This window comes from Ruditapes philippinarum, unplaced genomic scaffold, assembly GCF_026571515.1.
Source record: "Ruditapes philippinarum isolate M1 unplaced genomic scaffold, ASM2657151v2 ctg2090_1_1_1_1, whole genome shotgun sequence".
Taxonomy (NCBI): domain Eukaryota; kingdom Metazoa; phylum Mollusca; class Bivalvia; order Venerida; family Veneridae; genus Ruditapes; species Ruditapes philippinarum.
In genome coordinates, this window is record NW_026853161.1 from 312,318 (window position 1) to 336,888 (window position 24,571).

General features: G+C 32.6%; 1 protein-coding gene across 6 annotated transcripts in view; it reads left to right on the top strand.

Annotated features, from left to right (window-relative positions):
• Nucleotides 1–1,317: 1,317 nt before the first annotated feature.
• The window catches only part of LOC132735787 (coatomer subunit beta'-like), a 30,760-nt gene continuing 7,506 nt past the window's right edge, over nucleotides 1,318–24,571 (top strand). For 4 of the 6 annotated variants that reach the window (XM_060722782.1, XM_060722790.1, XM_060722797.1 and 1 more), the window contains exons 1-20: nucleotides 1,318–1,397; nucleotides 3,090–3,227; nucleotides 6,129–6,215; nucleotides 6,605–6,731; nucleotides 7,696–7,844; nucleotides 8,751–8,897; nucleotides 9,973–10,072; nucleotides 10,410–10,552; nucleotides 10,891–11,090; nucleotides 11,659–11,858; nucleotides 12,381–12,487; nucleotides 12,988–13,131; nucleotides 13,557–13,687; nucleotides 14,505–14,712; nucleotides 15,482–15,592; nucleotides 15,860–16,074; nucleotides 19,971–20,063; nucleotides 20,875–21,049; nucleotides 22,153–22,287; nucleotides 23,049–23,144. In XM_060722782.1, the coding sequence (XP_060578765.1) occupies nucleotides 1,395–1,397; nucleotides 3,090–3,227; nucleotides 6,129–6,215; nucleotides 6,605–6,731; nucleotides 7,696–7,844; nucleotides 8,751–8,897; nucleotides 9,973–10,072; nucleotides 10,410–10,552; nucleotides 10,891–11,090; nucleotides 11,659–11,858; nucleotides 12,381–12,487; nucleotides 12,988–13,131; nucleotides 13,557–13,687; nucleotides 14,505–14,712; nucleotides 15,482–15,592; nucleotides 15,860–16,074; nucleotides 19,971–20,063; nucleotides 20,875–21,049; nucleotides 22,153–22,287; nucleotides 23,049–23,144 (2,709 nt within the window). In that variant the 5' untranslated portion in view covers nucleotides 1,318–1,394. The remainder of the gene's footprint in view (nucleotides 1,398–3,089; nucleotides 3,228–6,128; nucleotides 6,216–6,604; nucleotides 6,732–7,695; nucleotides 7,845–8,750; nucleotides 8,898–9,972; nucleotides 10,073–10,409; nucleotides 10,553–10,890; nucleotides 11,091–11,658; nucleotides 11,859–12,380; nucleotides 12,488–12,987; nucleotides 13,132–13,556; nucleotides 13,688–14,504; nucleotides 14,713–15,481; nucleotides 15,593–15,859; nucleotides 16,075–19,970; nucleotides 20,064–20,874; nucleotides 21,050–22,152; nucleotides 22,288–23,048; nucleotides 23,145–24,571) is intronic. The other 2 variants (XM_060722813.1, XM_060722819.1) reach the window with 1 other exon arrangement.

The following is a 24,571-nucleotide window of genomic DNA, read 5'->3' on the forward strand; positions in this document are numbered from 1 at the left end:
CTACTATGCAGGAACAATGCGGCGGCTAAACTGTGCTCTGGTGAGTTGAAAGTTGTAATTTTATGTTTTACCATTCAAATAGAGTAGAGAAAATAAGAATCCCTAATGAAAGCCCAAAACTTAAAATACCACAAACACAACAATAATGTCATGCTGAACGATCTTTAAAGCTCGGAAATACAACATCTCTAATTGAATATACGGGGCGGCTTTTTACAGCCTCCACACGGCACAAACAACGCTGATGTGGCAATAAAATAGAGAAAATAAGAATCCCTAAAGAAATCCCAAAACAGCAAAATTGAAAATGTTGCAGCTAGGCTCAGTGTGATTTAGCCTGTTAATGGACGGTACTGTCCAGTGCAAACTACCGTCCACGCCCCTAGCAATGGCTTAAGCAGAATTCAACATTTAAACATGAAATAGTAAAAATTTGAATTAAGAAACATCCGCAGATTTGTTCATACGGCGATCATCATGGAACGATTCAATGTGATATACTTCCGTGCCGTTCCATGGAAAGCGGCGTATGTTCCTGAAGTAATAAAAAGCATGTGCCCTAAACGAGAAAACAATGGGCGAAACTAACAAAATGGATCTTTTTTCTACTTTTCATTTTGGGAACAGAGATCGAAGAGAAAAATGCTTCATGCATTTACAAAATAAAAATGTGATTATATCAGGTACGTATATTAATATATGTACCTGGATTATATGATAGCATGGTCAGTTTAATTTAATATAATTTCTATGTGCTAGTGTAAAAAAAGAATGGTTATAATTATAATGATATCCCAGCTGATACATTTTTGCAAGAATTTTTACACCTAAAAATAGCATAATAAATAGCTAAAGAAACAAAAAGTAACTAAATAACATAAACAACTGTCTTTGCTAGAAGACATAAAATACAAAATTGTGAATATGTAACAACTGGAACACAGAAAAAAATGTACATAAAACAGGAGAATGAGTGACAATTAAATTGTACTCGTAAAATGAAATAAAGATATGAGCAGATTCTTAATAATAACCGAAATGTATGCTTCATTATCAAAATTTTAGACTAATGATATGTACAATATTATACTTATTATTTGCATGTTGTAATTATTTCTTTACAAAAACAAAGCACGGTTTTTTTTTTTTAAATGAGATTTGTTTTTACCATTTATAAGATCTTCAAATTCCATTGCATTAGGATACTTGTATGTACCTTGAAAGTCGATATTGTGTTGAGTTTGGGTAAATTCCGAGGTTAATTTCGGTAGTTGAGACAATTTTGGTAACTCAACGTACCGAAATCCACCGGCTTCCGGTTGCTCATGCGCAAAGGTGCGGCCACGTATTTTGGTCCAGCACGATAAAAATATTGTCAAAAAATCGTACAAATCATGGTAAGTTCATATTTTAGCTTTTTAACATTAAAATTTTATTATTAATATGCTTAATTTGAAGCGAATTTTGTGTATGACATACCCCCTAAGTCTCATTCAGCCGGATACTGTCCATGTTTTACACATAATTTGCAAACGAAATCATGACATTTTGGAAGATCCTAGGCAATAAGGCCAAATAATATGTCAGACATTTCGGCCTTGTTATAGTTAATGTTAGTTAGGCCCGATGTCTAATAGTTACTGCTCATAAACGCAAAGCATCATTTAAATTCAAACAATGTCTATTGTCTTGCCTTTCAAGCTTTATTCAAAAGTTTATCAAATTTTCCTTCAATTTTATGCTTAATGATCATTAACAACTTTCAGTTAGCTTATTTATCAGACTTTGCGCAGTGTGTAACAACCATTTATTTATCGGTTGTATAACTTAAACAGAGTTAATTAGATAAACACTGATAAAAGGAAGTAATCAATCATAATTTTTGGATGTGACAGTTTCTTTCGTTGAAAGGTATAAATTTCTTTTTTACTTCTGTACCGGAAACAAGACAACTCACCCCCCAGACGATTCACCCCTCAAAAAACCAAGACAACTTTTTTTCCAATAATGCGGGATGAACTGTCTGGTGGGTGAATTGTCTGGAAAAACTGGCTGAGGGTGAATTGTCTGGGTGGTGAGTTGTCTGTAAACCTCTGTACCTGAATAGGTCCAAATTTGTGTATTTATATGCAGACTAATGTTTTTATCCTTCTGCAAGAAAGCCTTGCAGAACATGCTGTCTGTTTTATCATTTATGAGCAATTAGATCTGACGTTACTTTGCCAAGAAGTAAAAAATAAAAAATATCTCAAAGAAACGTCATATGTAGAGGACCCGGAAGATACGAGATCAAAGTGATAGTGAAATTTTTGTTGTCTAAAGTGATGTTGGATATTGTTTTATGTGAGTTGAAATTGATAATTATGAAAGCGACCCAGTCTGTTCTTTAAGTTCAACGATGCAGTTGTGTCTAATGTGGCATAATTTGACAGTAGATGGAAGATCTACCTGTTGAATGTCACTTATTAACAAAAGTACACAATGTGTTGAAATTTGTACCCTAAATAGTATCAATGTACATACATTATACTTTTATAGGTATAACTATAACAGACTAACCATATTAGGCAGAACACAACAAAGGAGTCACTAAGTTGTGAAAGACAGATTTGATGTCACTTGCATCTAGTCTAGATCATGATAATAAAATGAAAAACATAATTTCAATTGATGGGTAAATACTGGTCTTGTTAACAAGTTTAATTTCTAATGTTAAATAAGGTTATATGGGTTTACATTATTACCTTCATGCACTTTTTGACGTTCTTTTTTAGGTTTTTGCGGATCCCAACCTGTATAGTCAAAGTTGGAATTCAAGTTATTTCTCATTGAAGATTGACAATATGTTTCCAGTTGAAGCCTCTTACATTTTGAATTCTTACAGTGTCTCATCAAACCTCTTGCCCAACAATGGTTCACAGTATGTGTATTGAATTGAATGATGTACCATACACACTTCTTCCTGTGTATATAAATCACTACAAATTATAATATATGGTGTCTGTATGCTATTTATAAGATAATCACACCATACTAACCTTTTCATCTTTTATGTTGCAAATAAGTTTATATTTATTCTTAAATTTCAGCCTTTGAGATTAGATATCAAACGGAAGTTGTCTGCACGATCTGATCGTGTGAAGACAGTCGATCTCCATCCAACAGAGCCATGGATGCTGGCTAGTTTATATAACGGAAATGTCCATATATGGAATTTTGAATCACAGGTACTCCTTGCACTATGATAGAACTGAGCCTGGCTCAATTCAGCGGGACACTGTGGTTGTCATCTGTGAATGTTACAAACATCATTGTTGATTTGCAATTGTAGTTTTAAAATTCTTTAAGTATAACACATTCTTGATTGTAAATAGTTACATTACTAGGATGTCTTGGAAATATCAGCACAGGCATTTGATTAAATATTTTTAGTGAGTTTCATTTTCATATATTCAGTTTTGTTTATATTGCAAATCAGCAAATTTTGTTTGTAATTTCTCACTGGCATACCTATAAAACAAATGTACCTATAATATAAAGATAAATTTACCCGATTATCTCTTAACGTCTTAGCTTTGTTTATTTTCCAGCCTCTTAAGTTAAACACAACCCGCCTGCTAACTACTCGGTCTGACCGTGTAAAAAGCAATGACATGCATCCAGAATATCCCTGGATGCTTGTTAGCATTTTTAGCGGCCAGGTTCAAATTTGGGACTACACGAAACAGGTTTGAATTCTTTTCTTTAAAATATACAGGCTTTCAACTCATCCTTTTCAAGTATGATAAAAGAATCCCACCATATATCCCTCTTATAGTATTAAGTACACATATAATTCTGTTAATATACAGTTGTATCTGTTTGAATTTCTGTATTTTGGTAAATGAATTTTTGAAACTGTTCTTTCAATCTGCTTGAAAAGTTATAAATCTCCTCAACTGTCTGGACATAAGTTAGTAGACATCTTTTTAGAATTTTAAAGCTTGCTAGTTAGAACATACCTCATTTATTTCCCAAATGTATTTAGTAGAAACATTTTCCTAGTTACTCAGCATAGAAGAAATGGATTGATGAAATTTCTAATTATGGTCATACTTTTTTTTTTTTATCATTTTAACTGTTCATAACCATCTAGTTTTGAAAAGTCTTGAAAAATGTTAAGTTGGTTAAATTGAAGAATAAATTTCTGAAACATTTACATTTAAATATTATTGTAAGGATGTTGAAAGCCTTGTATGAATTTAAGGTGATAACAACTTTATTTATTGGCTTTAATGATTGCCCATAGTTTCAGAACTTAACCCACAAATACAATTTTGTATGTACAAAATGTAGTTCTCGGTGATAATTGCTAGTCTTTTCATACATTCTGTCAATTTGGTGTTATTTTTCTAATTACAAAACATTATCTGTGCTAGAAAGTTAAAACTGACTTATTTCCAAGCCAATAAATAAATTTGACTCACATTTTAATTGGAAAAGGAATGGTTATTGATTTTCAAGTTTCCATGGGTCAAGGTCATCATGAGATTTTCTATAATTGCATGTTTCCAATTTATATGTGAAAAAATTGTGCACTCCTTTTTTTTTTTAAAGTAAAACCAAATTTAATGTCACAGAATTGCATGCAAAGTATGTTAGTTATCTAGACTTGTGGAAGATTAATGGATAACAGTATAATTTTTATGTTGAAGGTGGAAGCAAGAGTTAGGAGTCATGTTTATAAATGTGGTAATTTTTGTAGTTATAAGGTTTTGTGCTTACATCTATTTAAGTATGAATCAGACAGATCAAAGTTTTAGAGACATAATGGAATTTTGCACAACAGTTTTCGAGTTAAACTTACTATAATTATACTGGAGTAAATTTACATATAGACAAAAATTCAAATGCTATGAAGTTATAATAATTAACCAATATTTTTGTCAAAGTTAATTCTACTCACCTCTCAACACAGGACAGATTTTGGGTCACTGCTGTTTATCAGGCTTCCACTTTTAAAATTTGGAAGTCAGAGAGTGAAAATTTCACATTAAGTCACATTATATACATGTAGGTAAGGAGGGAAAAGCATTATATTTTGGAAGTCACAAGCCAAAATCAGGAGTAAATGACATTCAAACATCCATTAACCTGGTTTATGCGCTGGATAGTTTCATGAAGCCAACTTAAGAGTAGACTCTAAAAAAAAACCAAAAAAACACCTGAAAACATTCTTGACAGCTAAAATAAATAGTGTATGTATAAAAAAGAAATAATCATTATCTTGGTGCCAGTCTAATAAATAAACTGTCTCTTCATAATGTTGCTTGCTGCAATGTGCTCCTATAATGTCCCAGCATACACATTATTAAATCCACTTGTTCAGGCTTTAATTAGTAATAGTTCCCTTCCTGCTAAACCCTTTACCCTGAAACCCCTGCTAGACATACATATAACATTTTGTCTACATGAACATAAAGATTGTATCTATTTATGTTGTCATTCCAAGATGCAGATTGTGAATCAAAATTGATAACATTTATTAAAAATCTTTTTTTTTTTCTTTTTTTTTTTCAAAATATTTATTACTGAATTATTATAACTTAAGAGGTCTGGAATTTGCTCTCCTTCATACTGACACATTCCAGAAAAAATGTTGTCTTGTAAGTTTAAGGTAAACATTTAACCTTTAACCTTTATTTTGGTAAATTTGTGTTCCGGACTTTCCCAGCTGCAATTTTTAGAAATGTCTATTATTATAATTTTGAAGTATTGGGATGATATTTTATAAAGTTATTCAGCCAACAATATAGACCCTGATCAAACTACACATATTTACTTGTTTTGTTCCAGCAAGTTTAAGAGACAAGATGTTTTTTGTAACTTAAAAAATTATAACATTTTTTTATCATTTTCACTTTAATGTAAGTCTGCAGACTTTTAGTTTAGAAAAATAGTAATTATAATGAATTGATGGAATGATAGTACACCATGACCATAATTATGCAGCACTGATATATTTAAGTCTAATGTTAGATCTAAACATCCATATCTTGTATCATGATACACTAGATTATGAAGAGCACAAAACTTTGAGTTATTATATAACAGAACAGTTTCTCAGTGTTGAAGTTTTTCTGTTGTAGCAACTGATCAAATCATTTGAAGTATGTGATCTGCCAGTTAGAACAGCTAGGTTTGTGCCAAGGAAAAACTGGGTCATCACAGGTTCTGTAAGTATTCTATTATCTATTTTAAATGCTAGATGTTCCTTAATCTCAGTGATATTGTGCTCTTTCTGACTGTAGTAAGTTAACTGTAAAAAAAAAATATTTGAACTTTTCATGATTCATGAAGAAATATTACTCTATAGTTTCATTTGATTTTATTCTTTATCTGCAATAGCTTTTCGTCTGGCAAGTGATCCAAAATAATAATTATTGGTGTCCTGATAGGGACCCATTTTGCATTTCAAATAGTATAACCCCTTTTGTTCAGTTAATGGAACCCTAACACTAATCTGTTAATAAATGCGAGATATTTTTCAATGTGCTAAGGACCTTCATTAGTTGATAGGGAGTCAAATTTAAGCTGACTTTATTGTTTGTTTCCTCCCCTACAGGATGACATGCATGTGAGAGTTTATAATTACAACACATTAGAGAGAGTACATCAGTTTGAAGCTCATAGTGACTATATTCGAGCCATAGCAGTCCACCCGACACAGCCTTTCTTCTTAACAAGTAGTGGTAAGCTCTCCTTGTAAATACATAAATAGGTTACACAGACTCGTTCTGTATAATATTCATTGAGAGTAATGCCTCATTATATATTTTTATATTGTTCCTGAGAATAAAGCTTCATTACACAGCCATTATAACAGTGTCATTATAGAAAAATAGCCATTTGCTAGTTGTTAATTGTATGAAATTATTACAGAAAGGGTCTCCCATATAACAGATGCTATATTTTCATAGATGCCCATTTCGTAACCGCCACCGTGGTCGAGGGGTTAGAGTCGATGACTTCTAATCCAGTTACCTCTCTGGCGTGGGTTCGATCCCGGGGAGATGCTTTGGTAGTTTAGCGCGGAGGAAGGTAGTCTAGTACTGGTGTAACTCTCCAGGAACGATGGTTAGGAAACTACCTGCCTATATGACTGAAATACTGTTGAAAAAGGCGTAAAATGAAACAAACAAACAAAAAATAGATGCCCATTTCATTATTAAAAGTTGATTCCAGAAACTTCAAAGTTAAGAACCATTCTTTCAAGGTTCTACCTAGGCATACTTTCCAGCCAGTATTAACCTTTGCATTGCTAGAAAACTTGAATAGACTTGTCCAGCATTCAGTCTGGACTTAACCATTCATTATTTTAGGGGGAAAATGTATAAAAAAGGCAGCTGACTTAGAGCAAACAGTTCAGACCATGATTACATTACTTTACACTTGATGTACGGTTCGATTCAGTTGTAGCCAGTACCCAAACAGTTACTAATGAAACAGACACTCGAATCTTTGTAGAAATTCACCATATAATCTTGAAACCCAATTAAGAGAAATGTTAAAAGAATGTAAAATGTAAACCAAAGGGAACAATTACTGGTTACTATTTTTCCAATAAAAATCAGATTTTTTTCACCAATATAAAGCTTTAGTTCATTATCAAATGCTGACCTTATTGTCACTGTTGTGCCATTGAACCTATTTTAGATGACATGTTGATCAAGCTTTGGGATTGGGAGAAAAAATGGACATGTACACAAGTTTTTGAAGGGCATACACACTATGTGATGCAGATTGTTATAAACCCAAAAGACAACAACACATTTGCTAGTGCGTCACTGGACAGAACTGTCAAGGTAAGGTTTACTTATAATTAGCTTGCAAATAAATTGTTGTTTTGTTTTTTTTGCGCAGGGGGGATCCTATTCTCAAATTGTCATACTCAGTATTTTTTTTTACCGGTAGACAAATAGATTTTCCCATAGCATTTGTTCATTGAAAAGTGAACTGTGAGTCCTGAAGAGAAATATTTGGAAATATTTAATCTTCAAGTTTTGTTACAACATTTATATTTACATTTGCCTGTTCTGTAAGAGGTCTCTGGCTAGAAACACCTGCTGTCGGCAAGCATGTTCCAGGATTGGTCTTATTTGGAAAGTTGCTCAGTGTTTAACTAAGTATTGTCATGCAAATAAGGTGGCAACTGTAAAGTTGTTTTGGCTCATATCTGTAAAATTGCACATGTTTGTTAAACAGAGCGTATCATAGCCATATGATACAGCAAAAGAATTCAAAAAAGCATTTAACTAAATCACAGAGAGGAGAATTGATCAATGTGAATTCACACATGTGCCAAGGATAGATGTTTTCTTGATGTTGATTGGCTCTGAAAGGATGTTAATTCAATCATACTTGTTGTGTAAAACTTGTAAAAAAATTCCTATAACTGTTGTTACGACATCAGGTCTGTACATGGTTAAATCTTGCTATACCTTACTAAAGAAGGACACTTTTATCTGTTGTTAACTTTCATCCAACCTTATTTTAATTGTTATTGGGCAAGTTCAACTGTAGGAAAGTAAACATTTCTGTCCAACTTGAACTTGGGGTAAGTGGAAAAAAATTAAAATAACCAGAAACCGTGATAAGTTGATAAAGTCCTTATAACGGAATTAGAAGCATACGTTTGTATCAAAATATAATGAGAACACATCCCTTAGTGTAACATTTTGACCATTCCTGATAGTATGTTTCTCTTATAGGTGTGGCAGCTAGGTTCACCAAATCCCAATTTTACACTAGAAGGTCATGAGAAGGGAGTGAACTGTGTAGATTATTACACAGGGGGAGATAAACCATACCTAATTTCTGGTGCCGATGACAGGCTGGTGAAAATCTGGGATTACCAGGTAAGTCAGGGTAGCTGTGCAGCATTTGTAAAAGTTCTTGAATTTGGGTCCTTTTCTTGAAAAGAGCTTAAAAGTGAAAAAAAAAGTGCTTAGAAGTCCTTGAATTTGATAACTCTCTTGAAGCGCTTAAATTTGCTGCAAATATGCATGAAAATTATAGAATGGCATGGTATCAGTAAAAATTGACAGTTAACAAAAAAATTCAATTTAGTATCTAAATCAAGAAACAATGATAATGATTAAATTTGTTTGTCTTACTAGAATAATGTATTTGTACTTTTACATGAATGCATATATTTAAATATCACACAATGTACGATGTCTGTTACTTAACAGTCAAGAATAAAGTTTCAAATGTTTTATGACTGTTAAAGTTACTTTGTCATGGGTAAAAAATTATGTATGTGCAACAAAATGTGCTTGAAAAATGGGAAAACATGCTTTAAAATTTTTCCTTGAAATGTCTGTACAAACCCTGCTGTGGTATTATCTCTGCAAGATGTTTTCTTGTAACTTGTGGCTCAAGAACAAAATTGATGCATATGATAAGGGATTTAGAAAAGTTTTATTGACTTGGGATTCCTATTCTGAGTTCTGAAAGAGGCATTGATTAATAGATATCTAATGTCAAGTTTTCTACCATTATGTCAAGTGACTTTTTGGAGAAATCAGCAGTTATTTATAGGAAAACGCTGGTACAATATCCTAGAACACGACACTAGTATTAAAAACTACTCTTTAAAAAGAAAAAGATAATATTATGACTTTATTTTCATGTAATGAATTACCATCCCATATTGCTTTGAATTTATAACATTATCATAAGTTCATAGATTTGGTACAAATTTAAGAATTCAGAAAATATGTAAACTACAGCACCTGTATAATATAACTGCCTGCATTTTCCCTTGGAAAAAAGTTTTAAAAAAAAAATCGCCCAATTTTTGCAGCATTTTCTGTCCCCACTTTTATGTGTTCCTAAAAAAAAAAAGAGGTATTATAGTATTTTTGTTCAGTTAACATTATTTTTGAATAGTATCAGTATTGAAATTATCTGTATGAATTTGAATTCCAGAACAAAACATGTGTGCAAACATTAGAGGGACATGCACAGAATATTTCTGCAGTAGCTTTCCATCCTGAACTACCTATCATACTTACTGGATCAGAAGATAGTAAGTGTATTATCATCTAACATTGCAGGAGGGCAGGTCGATTACACAATTTCATATACATTTATTATTAACTTATAATTGATGGTTTACCCTTCCTAGCTGTAGATTAGATTATCTTGAATCTTTAACTTAAATTGAAAAACGGTAGTGAATACCCAAAACTAGTAGGTTTTAAATAAAAATTTTAACTTGTTCCTGTATTGTTGTGTTGATCTCATACTATTTATTGTTGTTATTTAAATTTGATTAGACAGGTGATGATTTGCAAGTATCTGCTTCGTTTGATGTAAATGAAATGATCAACCAGACTAAATGGTCTTTTTTTTCTATTTAACAGGTACAGTACGAATTTGGCATGCTAATACATACAGGCTTGAGTCAACATTAAACTATGGTCTAGAGAGGGTATGGACAATAGCTTGTCAGAGGGGCTCTAATAATGTGGCACTTGGTTATGATGAAGGCAGTATCATTATAAAGGTACAATGGAAGTAATATCTACATGTGGTCTAAGTGTATTGAAAGATAACCATATTGAAAAAAGTGCTTATATGAAAATTTGGAGCTTAGCTAAAAATTTACTCACCCAAATACTTCACATAGAATCCAAATTATTTTTTGTGATGTTCATTTGTTAAAATATGTAATACATGTCCTGTGATATTGTTATCTGTGGGAAATGAAGTAAAAACATTTAAAGCCAAATTAAGTTAATGTATCGTATACTGGATTTTCTGTCAATGTTTTCTTTTTAGACTAAGGTCATCTATAACATGACTAGAAAATTTGGATATTTTATATAATCAATGTAATTTCAGCTTGGTCGTGAGGAGCCAGCAATGTCCATGGACTCTAGTGGTAAAATTATCTGGGCTAAGCATTCAGAGGTGCAGCAGGCTAACATTAAGGCCATGGGTGACCAAGAAATCAAGGACGGTGAGAGGCTGGCTCTAGCTGTGAAAGACATGGGAGCATGTGAAATATATCCACAAAGTATACAGCATAATCCTAATGGAAGGTAAATATCATATGAGCAGCGCCATGACAAAACCAACATAATGGGTTTGCAACCAGCATGGATCTAGACCAGTCTGATCAGGATCCATGCTGTTCGCTATCAGTTTCTCTACTTGTTATAGGGTTTGTAAGCGAACAGCATGGATCCTGATCAGACTGCACGGATGCGCAGGCTGGTCTGGATCCATGCTGGTCGCAAACCCATTATGTTAGTTTTGTCATGACGTGGCTCATATGCATTTTGATAGAGTTAGATACATAAAACTATTTCATTCCAAAATAAGGTTATCAAATATGTAGATCAGTAAAATCTTGTATCTTTTTAATGAGGCCAAATCTTGGAAATATTAATAAGTAAAATGGCACATAAACTTGTGTCTTATATATATTCCAGCTTTTGAAACAGATTAACAAATGATAATTTGTTCCAATAGTACCAATGTGGTTTAGAACCCAACATACTAACAAAAGTTTGAAATTTAAAGTAAAACTTCCTTGATAGACGGAAGTGAAAGTGTAATTGATCTTATGATAATAGTGAATGATTGCCTTGTTTATTTGTCTGCTAGGTTTGTATGTGTGTGTGGAGATGGTGAATATATTATTTACACAGCTATGGCACTCAGAAACAAGAGCTTTGGCTCTGCACAGGAGTTTGTCTGGAGTAATGACTCCTCAGTGTACGCCATCAGGGAGGGGAGCAGTATGGTGAAAATCTTCAAAAACTTTAAGGAACAGAAATCATTCAAGCCAGACTTTGGCTGTGAAGGTAAGTTTATATTGCAATACTGCCCAATTTTATATCTTTTATTGTCTTATTGTTATTTAGAGACATTTCTTATTATTATGACACTTAACATGGAAAATATTAGTGTATGGAATCATTGGATATGTATTAATTTGAAGAAAAAGAAGATATTTAAGATACAGCTACCAAGTTTGCCAATGTAATAGTTAATAAAATTTTAATTTTTGTTTTCTTGCTCAAAGAACCTGACACATCTGAAGTACTAGTTGGTTACAGAAATGAATTTGAGAGTGTGTTTGTGAGTGTAAGCTTATCCGATAGCTTCATACACAAACATACAAATAAAATTTGACCTGTAGTTTCTAGTCAAGTTAGCTCTATATTAATTATTTTTGGAAGCGTCTTCAATGCTTATTAGGCACAAGAAAGGCCTGGACAGTAATAACTGTAAGCATAAAACTTCACATGGCACTGAACATTCAATAATATTTAATTGATTTAGTACAAATGTATTTAGATGAACTGAAATATATATTTGTACAGGTATATATGGTGGGAACATGCTAGGTGTACGATCTGTCAGCGGGCTGGCATTCTACGACTGGGACACCACTGAACTTATTAGAAGAATAGAAATTACACCTAAAAATGTAAGAAAGCATTTACTGAAAGTTTCTTTCAAATATATTGAATTATAGTACAATGTTTAACATATGCATACCACGCTCAATAGGAAAAGCATCATATTTGTTATCCAAAGGCAGTTGATCAGGTTAAATTTTCTGTGACAAGTTTGGTCATTGAGTCTTATTATCATTTGTCTTGCATAGCTTAAGCCATGTGAGATTTGTAGGTGGTCACTTGGTAATTCAATTTCTTGTAAGTTATCCTGGAAGGCCTGTTAGATAGACCAACCACCAATATATGACCAAAAATGTGTCTAAATCAGTGTAAAAACAGATGAACAAATCGTATATGTAGGAAATTTGTTAGTCTTGCTTAATGAATGTACCTTCATATGCTTAAAATAGCGCATTGGGAGAACAAAGCTGCACAGTAAAAATCTATAAAAGCACTAGTTTTAATCCTGAATAAGAAATATGCTATTCTTATCCCAAATCATAAACATAATCTACGTATGGTATTGTAGGTATTCTGGAGTGAGAACGGAGAGTTGATGTGCCTATCTACAGAAGATTCTTTTTTTATCCTCAAATACAATCCTGATGCAGTAGAGAAGGCTACAGAAAATAAAGAACTTGTTACTGAAGACGGCATTGAAGAGGCATTTGATGTGAGTAGGAAATAATTATTTTATATTTGCATTTATTATATAGGCATAGTGGTAACTGTCTGACTCTTTAGATTTGTCATCTAATATTTCATAAAAAACAAGAACAAATGATTTGACCAAGGGGCAAGGTGGATATTTTTATCTGCAGACTGAAAATACAACCGATTTTAACGGCATTGCAACGGATCATATGGATCCCAAATCTGTTAATAATGAAAACTCTGCTGATTATAATTTTTATTTTCTGCTCTTGTGTAAGAAATAAAAATCTCAAACAGATGCATGATTAAGATGAAAAGACTACCAAGTTTGTTTTTTTTTTCAGTTTCATACCTGTTCTCAATATCTTATATTTAAAAACATTATATGTTTAGAAATAAAATTGTGATAATTTTGAAATATAAATTTTATTTTGTGACATTAAGGTTGTTGGAGAAACAGAAGAGATAGTAAAGACCGGGACCTGGGTTGGAGATTGTTTTATTTATACAAATGCTGTCAACAGACTGAATTACTATGTTGGTGGTGAAATTGTTACTATAGCTCATTTAGATAGGTAAGTCAAAATTGTCATATGTTGATTTTTTTATGGATCACCGACCTTGCAAAAGGCAAAACAGTCTGACAAGCTAGAAAATTTTGTCAGGACAGTAACTGAAAGACTTTCAAGATTATTCTGCTAAATGTTTTATATATTTGAGCCATGTTAGATTTAAGACAATATTCTTACAGTCAAAAGCAAATTGAAAAGTCTTGGATCACCTGAAATCACTCAGCTTATTTTAACCTTAACTTGTATTCAATAAAATCATATTTGTTACAGAAGATCAATTAATTATCTAATATGTATACAATGACATTGATATATTGTGGATTGTATATTAAGTTCTATGTAAAGCCTAGATTGTAAGCACACACACTTAGAACTCATGAGCTCAAGTCTTATGTATAGTACATATTATACTTATACCATTGTCTTCTGTTGTTATGTTAAATAATTAAATAAAAACATATACCAGATAGCATTTTGCCAACTGGCTATAAATGGAATCCAACAAACAAGTCGCAAATATATTAGTGGCATTTTGAGTCTTATATTGTATAAAAAAAATTGTTGCTGTTCACTCAACCCGTGAAGTAACTTTGATTTAGCCCTTGAACTACAGTATCTACCAATGCCCTCTGATCATGGTTTGCTATTCAGTCAGTACATATTTTGAAAATATCCCTAAAAGTGAAGAATGGCTATGTCCAAATTGAAAAATGGACAAGTCCATATCCCCCCATGGGCTTGTGACATTTATTGAAGATAGATATAAGATATCCAGCGTGGTGAAGCATGATGTTTGTATAAGTCTATTATTCTGTTACAGAGTAATGTATATATTAGGGTATATACCAAAGGATAACAGACTGTACCTGGGTGATAAAGAATTGAATGTTATAAGTTTCTCCCTGCTCTTGTCAGTACTAGAGTATCAGACCGCTGTTATGAGACAGGATTTTGAGACCGCTGACAAGGTGTTACCTACAGTCCCGAGAGAACATAGAACCCGTGTAGCTCATTTCCTTGAAAAACAGGTAATATTCATCTCAAAATACATCATTTAGGGATATATTGAACATCAAGCTCATACTATTTATCTTAAATAATCTGATGTCCAGTGCACATTTAGCTAGCTAGGTTAGAACAACCAACCAAAAATGTTAATGGTGCAAAAATGTTGTATAATTATATATAAAAAAATAATGCTGCATTAATATTTTAAATCCCTTTTGTACAAAACAATTAAAACATATTAATATACAAAAAACAGTTTACAAAATTCTACCATTATGAATTGTTACTTATTATTAAGTTATTTTCATTCTTTATTAAGGCACTGTTATAAGATTGTTTTCATTTAATTCATTTACTTATTAAAATAATTCTCATTTGCAACGCTCAATTGTTTAATTGTTGTATTTTATGAATGTTTTAATCAACTTGTATTAAAATCATGCATTTATGTTTTGAGGATTTTCCTTCATATAACATTTATTAAATTTAACAAACATACGCCAGAAGTTGTAGCCCAAATATATTCTCATTGTTTTACACACAAGTTCATAGAAACTGGCATATATAAATAAACAATAGATACTGTCCAAGATTATACACCTCTGTTTACATGAATTGATTTTAAAATTCCAAGAATGACATGTATCATCAATAAATAAATCAGATTTTTCAAGTTCAGATTCCAGATTATTTCACTTATACATGTATTGTATAAATAATAAGTTGTTTTATCACTAGTTAGACAGATTTTAGGATTTTTTGTATGTCTAAAATATATTTTAATTTCAGGGATTTAAATCGCAAGCTTTAGCAGTAACGTGTGATCCAGAACACAAGTTTGAACTTTCTGTAAATTTAGGGGACCTAAAAACAGCCTATCAGATTGCTAAGGAACTAGAGGTTTGTTGAAGATAGTCTTGATTGTTAATAACATAATTGCTACAATAGATTTTTGCCATGAATTTTGCCTGGAAGGTGAAGATAGCTTTGCTTGTTATGACCCTTTGGAAGTTCTTAATTCTCATTTAGATACAGAATTTTTAAAAAAAACAAGGTGAATGTCATTTAGACGAGAAAAAGAATTATTTTTGAAATAAAGTGTAACAGAGATTAAATCACATGTTTTAAGAAAATCTGGTAATACATTTGCTTTCAAATATTCTATAGGGTGAACAAAAATGGAAGCAACTGGCAGAACTAGCCATACAGAAGTGTGAGTTTGGTCTGGCGTTAGAATGTCTACATCAGGCGCAGGACTTTGGTGGTCTGTTACTACTGGCGTCGTCTGCTGGTAACGCTGAAATGCTAGGAAAACTCGGAGAGTCTGCGGAGAAAGGAGGACAGAACAATGTTGCGTTCCTATCATACTTTGTGCTCGGACAGTAAGTAATGACTTATTTGCTATAATATCTTGGATGTGTTTTCCTTTGCTTGAGAGTTTTCATAACATTAACTTGCCTTTTGCTATACTCATTTGTGAAAGATAGAAAAAAAACCTGCATTCCTCTCATACTTTGTGCTCGGACAGTAAGAAATGACTAATTTGCTGTCTTGGATGTGTTTCATTTAATCAATTGAATGAAAGATCGAATAAAATCCACTCATCCGCTTGTAGTTACAAGTAAAATTTAATAGAATTTGATGCAGGACAAGTAGGAAAATGTTGCCTGCACATTGGATTTAGAAGCTATTCATCCTGCAGGAGGAGTGACTGAAAATATTTTTCACTGCCTGTTCCTTCAATTGACAGTTTTCTTTACATTAACTTGCCTTTTGCTACACTCATTTGTGAAAAAAAAAAGAAAAAAAAACCTATAAAGCTAACTCTAATGATATGTTGAGAAAGTCCATGGGTTATTGATGTTAACATTTTTAGCTCGACTATTCGAAGAATATGAGAGCTATTGTAGTCGCCCCGGCGTCCGCGTCTGCGTTGGTTAAAGTTTTTAGCTCACCTGAGCATGCTAAGGGTGAGCTTTTAGGATCGATGATTGTCCGTCGTTCGTCCGTCCGTTCACATTTTGTTGTTAACACTCTAGCGGTCGCATTTTTGCCTCAATCATCATCAAACTTGGTCAGGATGCTTATCTAGTTGATAGCTCGGATGAGTTCGAACATGGGTCATCTCGGATGAAAAACTAGGTCACAAGAGCTAAAAATAGAAAAACCTTGTTAACACTCTAGAGGTCACATTTTTGCCTCAATCATCATCAAACTTGGTCAGGATGCTTATCTAGTTGATAGCTTGGATGAGTTCGAACATGGGTCATCTCGGATGAAAAACTAGGTCACAAGAGCTAAAAATAGAAAAACCTTGTTAACACTCTAGAGGTCACATTTTTGCCTCAATCATCATCAAACTTGGTCAGGATGTTTGTCTAGGTGATAGCTTGGATGAGTTCGAACATGGGTCATCTCGGATGAAAAAGTAGGTCACCGGAGCTAAAAATAGAAAAACCTTGTTAACACTCTAGCGGTCACATTTTTGCCTCAATCATCATCAAACTTGGTCAGGATGCTTATCTAGTTGATAGCTAGGATGAGTTCGTACATTTGTCATCTCAGATGAAAAACTAGGTCACAAGAGCTAAAAATAGAAAAACCTTGTTAACACTCTAGCGGTCACATTTTGGCATCAATCATCATCAAACTTTGTCAGGAAGCTTGTCTAGGTGATAGCTCGGATGAGTTCGAACATGGGTCATCTCTGATGAAAAAGTAGGTCACTGGAGCTAAAAATAGAAAAACCTTGTTAACACTCTAGCGGTCACATTTTTGCATCAATCATCATCAAACTTGGTCAGGATGCTTGTCTAGGAAATAGCATGGATGAGTTCGAACATAGGTCATCTCTGATGAAAAACTAGGTCACCGGAGCTAAAAATTGAAAAACTTTGTTAACACACTAGCGGTCACATTTTTGCCTCAATCATGATCAAACTTGGTCAGGATGCTTGTCTAGGTGATAGCTTGCATGAGTTTGAACATGGGTCATCTCGGAATAAAAACTAGGTCACCGGAGCTAAAAATAGAAAAACCTTGTTAACACTCCAGCGGTCACATTTTTGCCTCAATCATCATCAAACTTGGTCAGGATGCTTCTCTATTTGATAGCTCGGATGAGTTCGAACATTTGTCATGACGGATGAAAAACTAGGTCACAAGAGCTAAAAATAGAAAAACCTTGTTAACACTCTAGCGACACAATTTTGCCTCAATCATCATCAAACTTGGTCAGGATGTTTGTCTAGTTGATAGCTCGGATGAGTTCGAACATTGGTCATCTCGGTCGAAAAACTAGGTCACAGGAGCTAAAAATAGAAAAATCTTGTTAACACTCTAGTGGCTACTGTTTTGATCCAAATATCCTGTAAATTGGTTTGTTTTGATGATTTCTAAGTCAAGTTCGAACATGGGTCATCTTGGATGAAAAACTAGGTCAGACCGCCCAAATATTGAAAAACCTTGTAAACATTTTTTTTTTTTTTTTTTTTTTTTTTTTTTTTTTGAGGCCCCAACTGGGTAACCCCGTTTATTTACCCCGTAATAGGTATGAGAGGGTCGGGGTCATCCCTCTGATAACATTGTAAACATTCTAGTGGTCACATTTTCGACTCAATTATCATCAAACTTGGTCAGGATGCTTGTCTAGGTAATTGCTCGGATGAGTTCGAAATCGCATGTGAAACTAGGTCACCGGAGCTAAAAATAGAAAAATCTTGTTAACACTCTAGTTGCTACTGTTTTGATCCAAGTATCCTGGAAATTGGTCTGAAAGTTTGTTTTGATGATTTCTAGGTCAAGTTTGAATATGGGTCACCTGGGTAAAAAACTAGGTCACACTGCTCAAATATGGATAATCCTTGTTAACACTGTTGTGGTCACATTTTTGACTCACCTGTCATGAGACTTGGTCAGAATGCTTGTCTAGGTAATTGTTTGGATGAGTTTGATGGGTCAGGTGAGCGATCTAGGGCCATCATGGCCCTCTTGTTTGTAAAGTCAAATATCTCAATTATTGCTTGAAATATTCAAATGAAACTTACAATACTTATTTATAGTAATAAGGTACATCAGATTGACAAGTTGGATAACTCTGCCTACAATATTGACAGAATTATGCCCCATTTTAACTTAGAAATTTTGGTTAAAGTTTTTTGTAAAGTCAAATATCTCAATTATTGCTTGAGATATTCAATTGAAACTTACAATACTTATTTATAGTAACAATGTACATCAGATTGACAAGTTGGATAACTCTGCCTACAATATTGACAGAATTATGCCCCTTTGGAACTTAGAAATTTTGGTTAAAGTTTTTTTGTAAAGTCAAATATCTCAATTATTGCTTGAGATATTCAATTGAAATTTAAAATACTCTTTTATAGTAACAATGTACATCAGTTTGCAAAACTCTGCCTGCAATATTTGCAGAATTATTTGCCCCTTTGAAACTTAGAAATTTTGGTTAAAGGTTAAAGGTCTTCAAAGATATTTACTTGAAATTTTACACATGCACTTAGGGTCATAATTGGAGGGTCATAATTGTATGTCACTGACCAAGTTCCATAACTCTATCTTGCATTAAGGCTAATTCATATCCCCTTTTCTACTTAGTCTCTTGGTTAATGTTTACATGGTAGTTTTACATATCTCAATAACTATTAAAGATATTTATTTAAAACTTCACATATGCATTTAGGGTCATAATTGTAGGTCACTGACAAAGATCCATAATTCTATCTTGCATTTAGGCTGATTTTTCTCCCCTTTTTCAGCTTAGAAATTCATGGTAAAGTTTTGCTTGTAAGCTGTTATCTCAATAACTACTGAAGGGTGTGTGCCTTTTTTGGGACAATTTTATGCATTCATAATAATAAAGCAGTGATTTACTTGATAAAACATCTTAATAACAAGCCTTTGTACCTTTTCTGTCAAATTTATGTATTCATAGGTAATGAGTATTATTATACTCAATAAAACACCCTTGTGACATTACATTCCGAATAGTCAAGCCAATACTGTGTAATTAGACTCTCTCTAAGGCCTAGAACATGAATTTATAAAAAAAATTAGCCCTTTTGTGAACTTAAAAAATTTAACATTATAAAGGCTCTTTTACTATCAAGCACTTAAAATAGTCGAGCGTGCTGTCCTACCTACAGCTCTTGTTATTTTAAAAAATCTCAAAATAAAACACAAGAAGAGAGAACAAGTCAGCAGCATGAAACAATTTTTATTTGTGATATTTTTTTAAGCCATATTATAATATTTACAGATTAGAGAAGGCTCTGGATGTACTGGTCAACACTGGAAGATTACCAGAGGCATCATTCTTTGCCAGAACTTACTTACCTAGTCATGTATCAAGGTAATTATTTCACTTCTATTTGAAGAATAGAAGGGCTATCCTACTGGCCCATGAGTTTGCAGCTTCTTGTACAACTTCATGTCTCATCAACCTCTTAAGATATTTGCCTGTAACATTTTATACATCATGATTGGAGTTCACTATCCAATACCAATAACTCTAGCCTATAATTTTACAGAATTATGGCTCTTCTTGAACATTATTAAAAATTATTTGTTGAACTTTTGCGTGTGACTTCAGTTCTAAAAAACTACTAAAGTAGTAATATATATTAACAGTAATATATATCAGCATGGTCATCATTGGATGTTACTGTGTATGGCCTTTTAATCTGACATGGAGTTTGACTGAACTATGGTCTTTTCAGTTTTGAGATGTTTCAAAACTGGATAAATTTTGGTAATATAAACTACTTGTGATGCAAAAACTATGTAATAAGGTGTTAGTCAGGGGAATTCATATCAACAATGTTAAAGAAGTTTTAGTCCAGTCATTTGCTGCTGATTATGGATCTCAATGAAATGTTGACATAATTCATGTAAGGTTTGTATTCAGCCAGGGTGCAGGAGGCCAGTGGCTCTGCTTGAACACAAGCCTGTGTGTGTAGTAATGCTAGATTTGGGCATCTTGGAATGTTTCTTAACCAACAAAATCTTGTAAGGCTCAAGTTTACCTAATTGGTGTGAATGCGAGATAATTTGATAAAATAGAAACCTAATAATACTTAAATGCCATGTTTTAAAATTATTGTTATAACAAAACAAAGCTCACCAATTTATAATGATAACTATTATTTTCTCTATGATTACAGAATAGTAAAATTATGGAGAGAATCACTACATAATGTAAAAGCTGCTAATTCATTAGCCGACCCAGCAGAGTATGAAAATCTGTTCCCTGGTTTTGCCGAGACCGTAAAATGTGAACAATTCCTTAAACCACAGAGAATGAGACGGTACCCAGCACGGACTTATCCTCAAGTACCTGTAAGTCTGCTCTTATTTTATTTCTGTTTATAAATATAGCTGCATCATTAATAGATAAGCTGTTAAACAAGTTATTTACGTTTAGGTGCATATATTTTAGCTTAATATTGTGTTGCATTTCATAATTAAAAATGAAGTTCTGTTCTCCAGCAAGTGTCTAGATCTATCAGCCAGCTAATTGAAGTTGATAAATTTATCCAGTTATCCAAATTTGATATTTTAAAATTGCTTTACAGTATTTTTGTAAATATAAAATAATTATGTTTTGACTTCACACAAAGTAGATATGTAATGCTTTAAATCCTTCACATTATAAGTGGACACACTATGAATATATACATATAGTGTCATTAAAAAAAAACTGGCAGTTTTTTAAAGAAAGGACCAGCTTTACTTGACCAATTATAAGGAACGCAGATTCTCATACATAGTTTATCTGGTCTTTTAATTAAATAAGACATGTTCAGTAAGAATTTCATAGATTTCAATAAATTTCAACAAAAAAATGTTTTCCTTAATTTGAGCATAGTATATCTTGATAAATAGTTACTGCTATAAAGGGTACACAATTAAAGTAAAGAGTATTAAACTATTATGTTTATTTCTATTTTCATGCTCCTCATCACTTGTGTGGAGATTTACTTGAAGTGTATTGAAGGATTTCGATTATAACTTATTACACTGATTCAGATTAGTAAAAAGTGCAGAATACAAGAACTATACTTCTACCTTGCTTTATTAATGATTTATCTACATTTATGATTATTTTAAATGGTTATTGGCATGGTTCTAAACTGTCTGAAACTTCTAAACTGTCCCTGATATCTCAATGAAACTCCACATAACAGAGTCATGTTCTACTGTCCATCTATGATTGATAAAACACAGAATATGGGGACATCCCTGTCTGATGGACACCTTTCTAGTTTTAAATTTTAAATGTGTTGAACTTGACATTTGTAACCTGACCTAGAAATGGTTCTGAGCTTAAACAACCTCAGACTTTGAAATGTTTCAGTACCTTTGTTTTTCTTACATACTGAAGTGTATTTTTCTCCACATGTTGTTACCAAAAAATTATATTAAGTTGTGGAACATTTTAGGCAAATTCAGATCGAGTACCGCTAGAAGAGATGGCCGCTGCGGAGGAGAAGGGTGCATTTAGTTACCAACCCCCACGACCTGAAGGGGATGATGATGAATTCGTTGAAGCCCCACAATCACAACAAAAATCTGAGGTAAAGTCCACATGAGAGAGTAAATCATTTGATCATCTAAACACTTTGGTTATGTTTTTGTGTGCAAGTTGGTATCCCTAAACTGCTGAAGGGATGGGTAGAAACTTTACACATTTGTTCTACATTATAGTTAATTTTAATTTTGTAGATCAACTGTTAAAATAGGAAAATAGGCAAAATATTTTTACTGCTTTTAATCACTGTCTTATGTGCACTGTGTTTTGTGGAGTTTGTCTGGAGCATTGGTGTTCTTCTTTTAATTGGCACTGTTTTGAAAATCTAGCCTTTTAAATATGTGTAGCCACTTTTTGATTATTAATTATTTCAAAATTGTCAAAGATTTTTCATGAATTTTATGAAGAGGAAATTATAATGGCTTGAACATTGGGTATTTCTTTTGCCGACATTCCTGAACTTACTCATTGTTGATGAATAAATTTTTTCTGTCTATATAAAATGAATAACAAAGAAAAACAGAGTGTTAAAAAAATGTAAAATATATTAACCTCCCCCTAATTGAAGTTATACAAGAAACTTTATTTCAAGTCGGTTTACAAATTACAAGAAACATTAGCTAATAAGCTATTTACCGACAATAACAAAGACATAAAACATATTCACTAACATCTAACAGATCTGAAGAAAATTAAAAACCTTTAAAACTGGTAGCAACTATAAGCATGAAATAAAAGTAGCAAGATTGAAAAGAACTGTTACATAGTAAGATATAATAGTAGTGTTTAATTAAACTCCCTGTATAGGATAAAGATTTAGACTGGGACAGTGACCCTGAAACTGAGACAGCACCAACAGAACCAAAACCTAGTGAACCAGTCAAACCAGAACCTACTGAACAGGTACCACCAGATTTATGGTGATTGGAATTGTGCACCCTTGTTTATATTGCGTTTGTAAAAATAGCTTCACACCCTAGATATGATATTGCTAACAGTAAAACTCTTTATTTTAATTTCCAGGGAAATGCTTGTTATAGAGCTGTAGATTTTATTAGTTGTAGTGCTTTAGTATTATTTTTTAAGTTACAGTGTATTTCTTAAAGGTGCTTGTACATTATCAGTCTGATTGTTATTAAAGTAACAAATTTATTATGTTAGCATTAATGGCAGTAGGATAAGTGGAGAGTGGAATATGAATATACTGTAAATTCACTTAATTTTGTCTGTCTGAAAATAAATTCATGGTTTTTGTCACATAGAACATTTTTGTGGGTTCTTAAAATCTTGTATTGACTGTTTTGCAAATAGTAAAATGCAAATAATGTAATGCAAAATAATAGGAAATAAAATTTTGTCTGATCTGTAAACCACAAAAATTAGTGCTCCGCAAATAATGATTATGCAGTAAAAGGAAGATTTATCTAAGAAAAGTGGCACAGTGAGTTGAGTTGGTTACACTTCATATCACTTGTCCCTTGTTGTTTTGATCTTGCAAGGAAAGTTAAATTCATATGAAAAGGACGCTATCAGCTACCTTAATAGCTTAAGAAAGGTCAGAGGTTAATCACCTATACATACTTTTAACACAAACAAATATGCAGTACAGCAGCCAAGGTTTTTTTCTGTGTGTACTTAAAGTTGTAAAATTGCTATAATATTACAAATAGTGGATATTTTTAATACAATGTACAGGCATCTTTAGAAAATGCCTTTCTGTCTTTGTATTATGCTATAAAACTTCATGTGCTACATGTAACATAAATTTCTTCTATAGTTATGCTTTGTAGAAAATTTAGTTTTCATTATTTTTGTTTTAGCTAAATTATGATTGAGAGTAAATATGAGATACTGTAAAATCATTCACATTCTATTGTAATGAAATAGTAAACATTTAAACCACATCAGCAATGCCTATTGACATATTCCTGTCAAATCTGCATTCAATGGCATAAGTACAAAGACTTTTTACTAAAGTGCGTATTAATGGTTAAGTATAAGAAAAAATGGTGGGGGGGGGGAGGGGGGGGAATCAATTTGATTGATATTGTTTATGGGATTGATCAACACATTTTACTTTTGTATTCTTTTGTGAAAGGAAAGATTTCAGAGTTATTGAAATATGATCTATTTTGTATGTTTGTGTTGTTTGCATGTTACAAAACATATTTTACAGTACCAAAGAAAATGAAACCTCATTTAAATGTATTGATGTACAAAATTTCAAACCTGTAATAACAGTATCTTTTGGGTTGACCCTTAGACATAAAGGATATTAAAATTTTGTTTTCCATGTTGCATGGTTCCGGAAAAAAAGTTTGTGAAAAAAG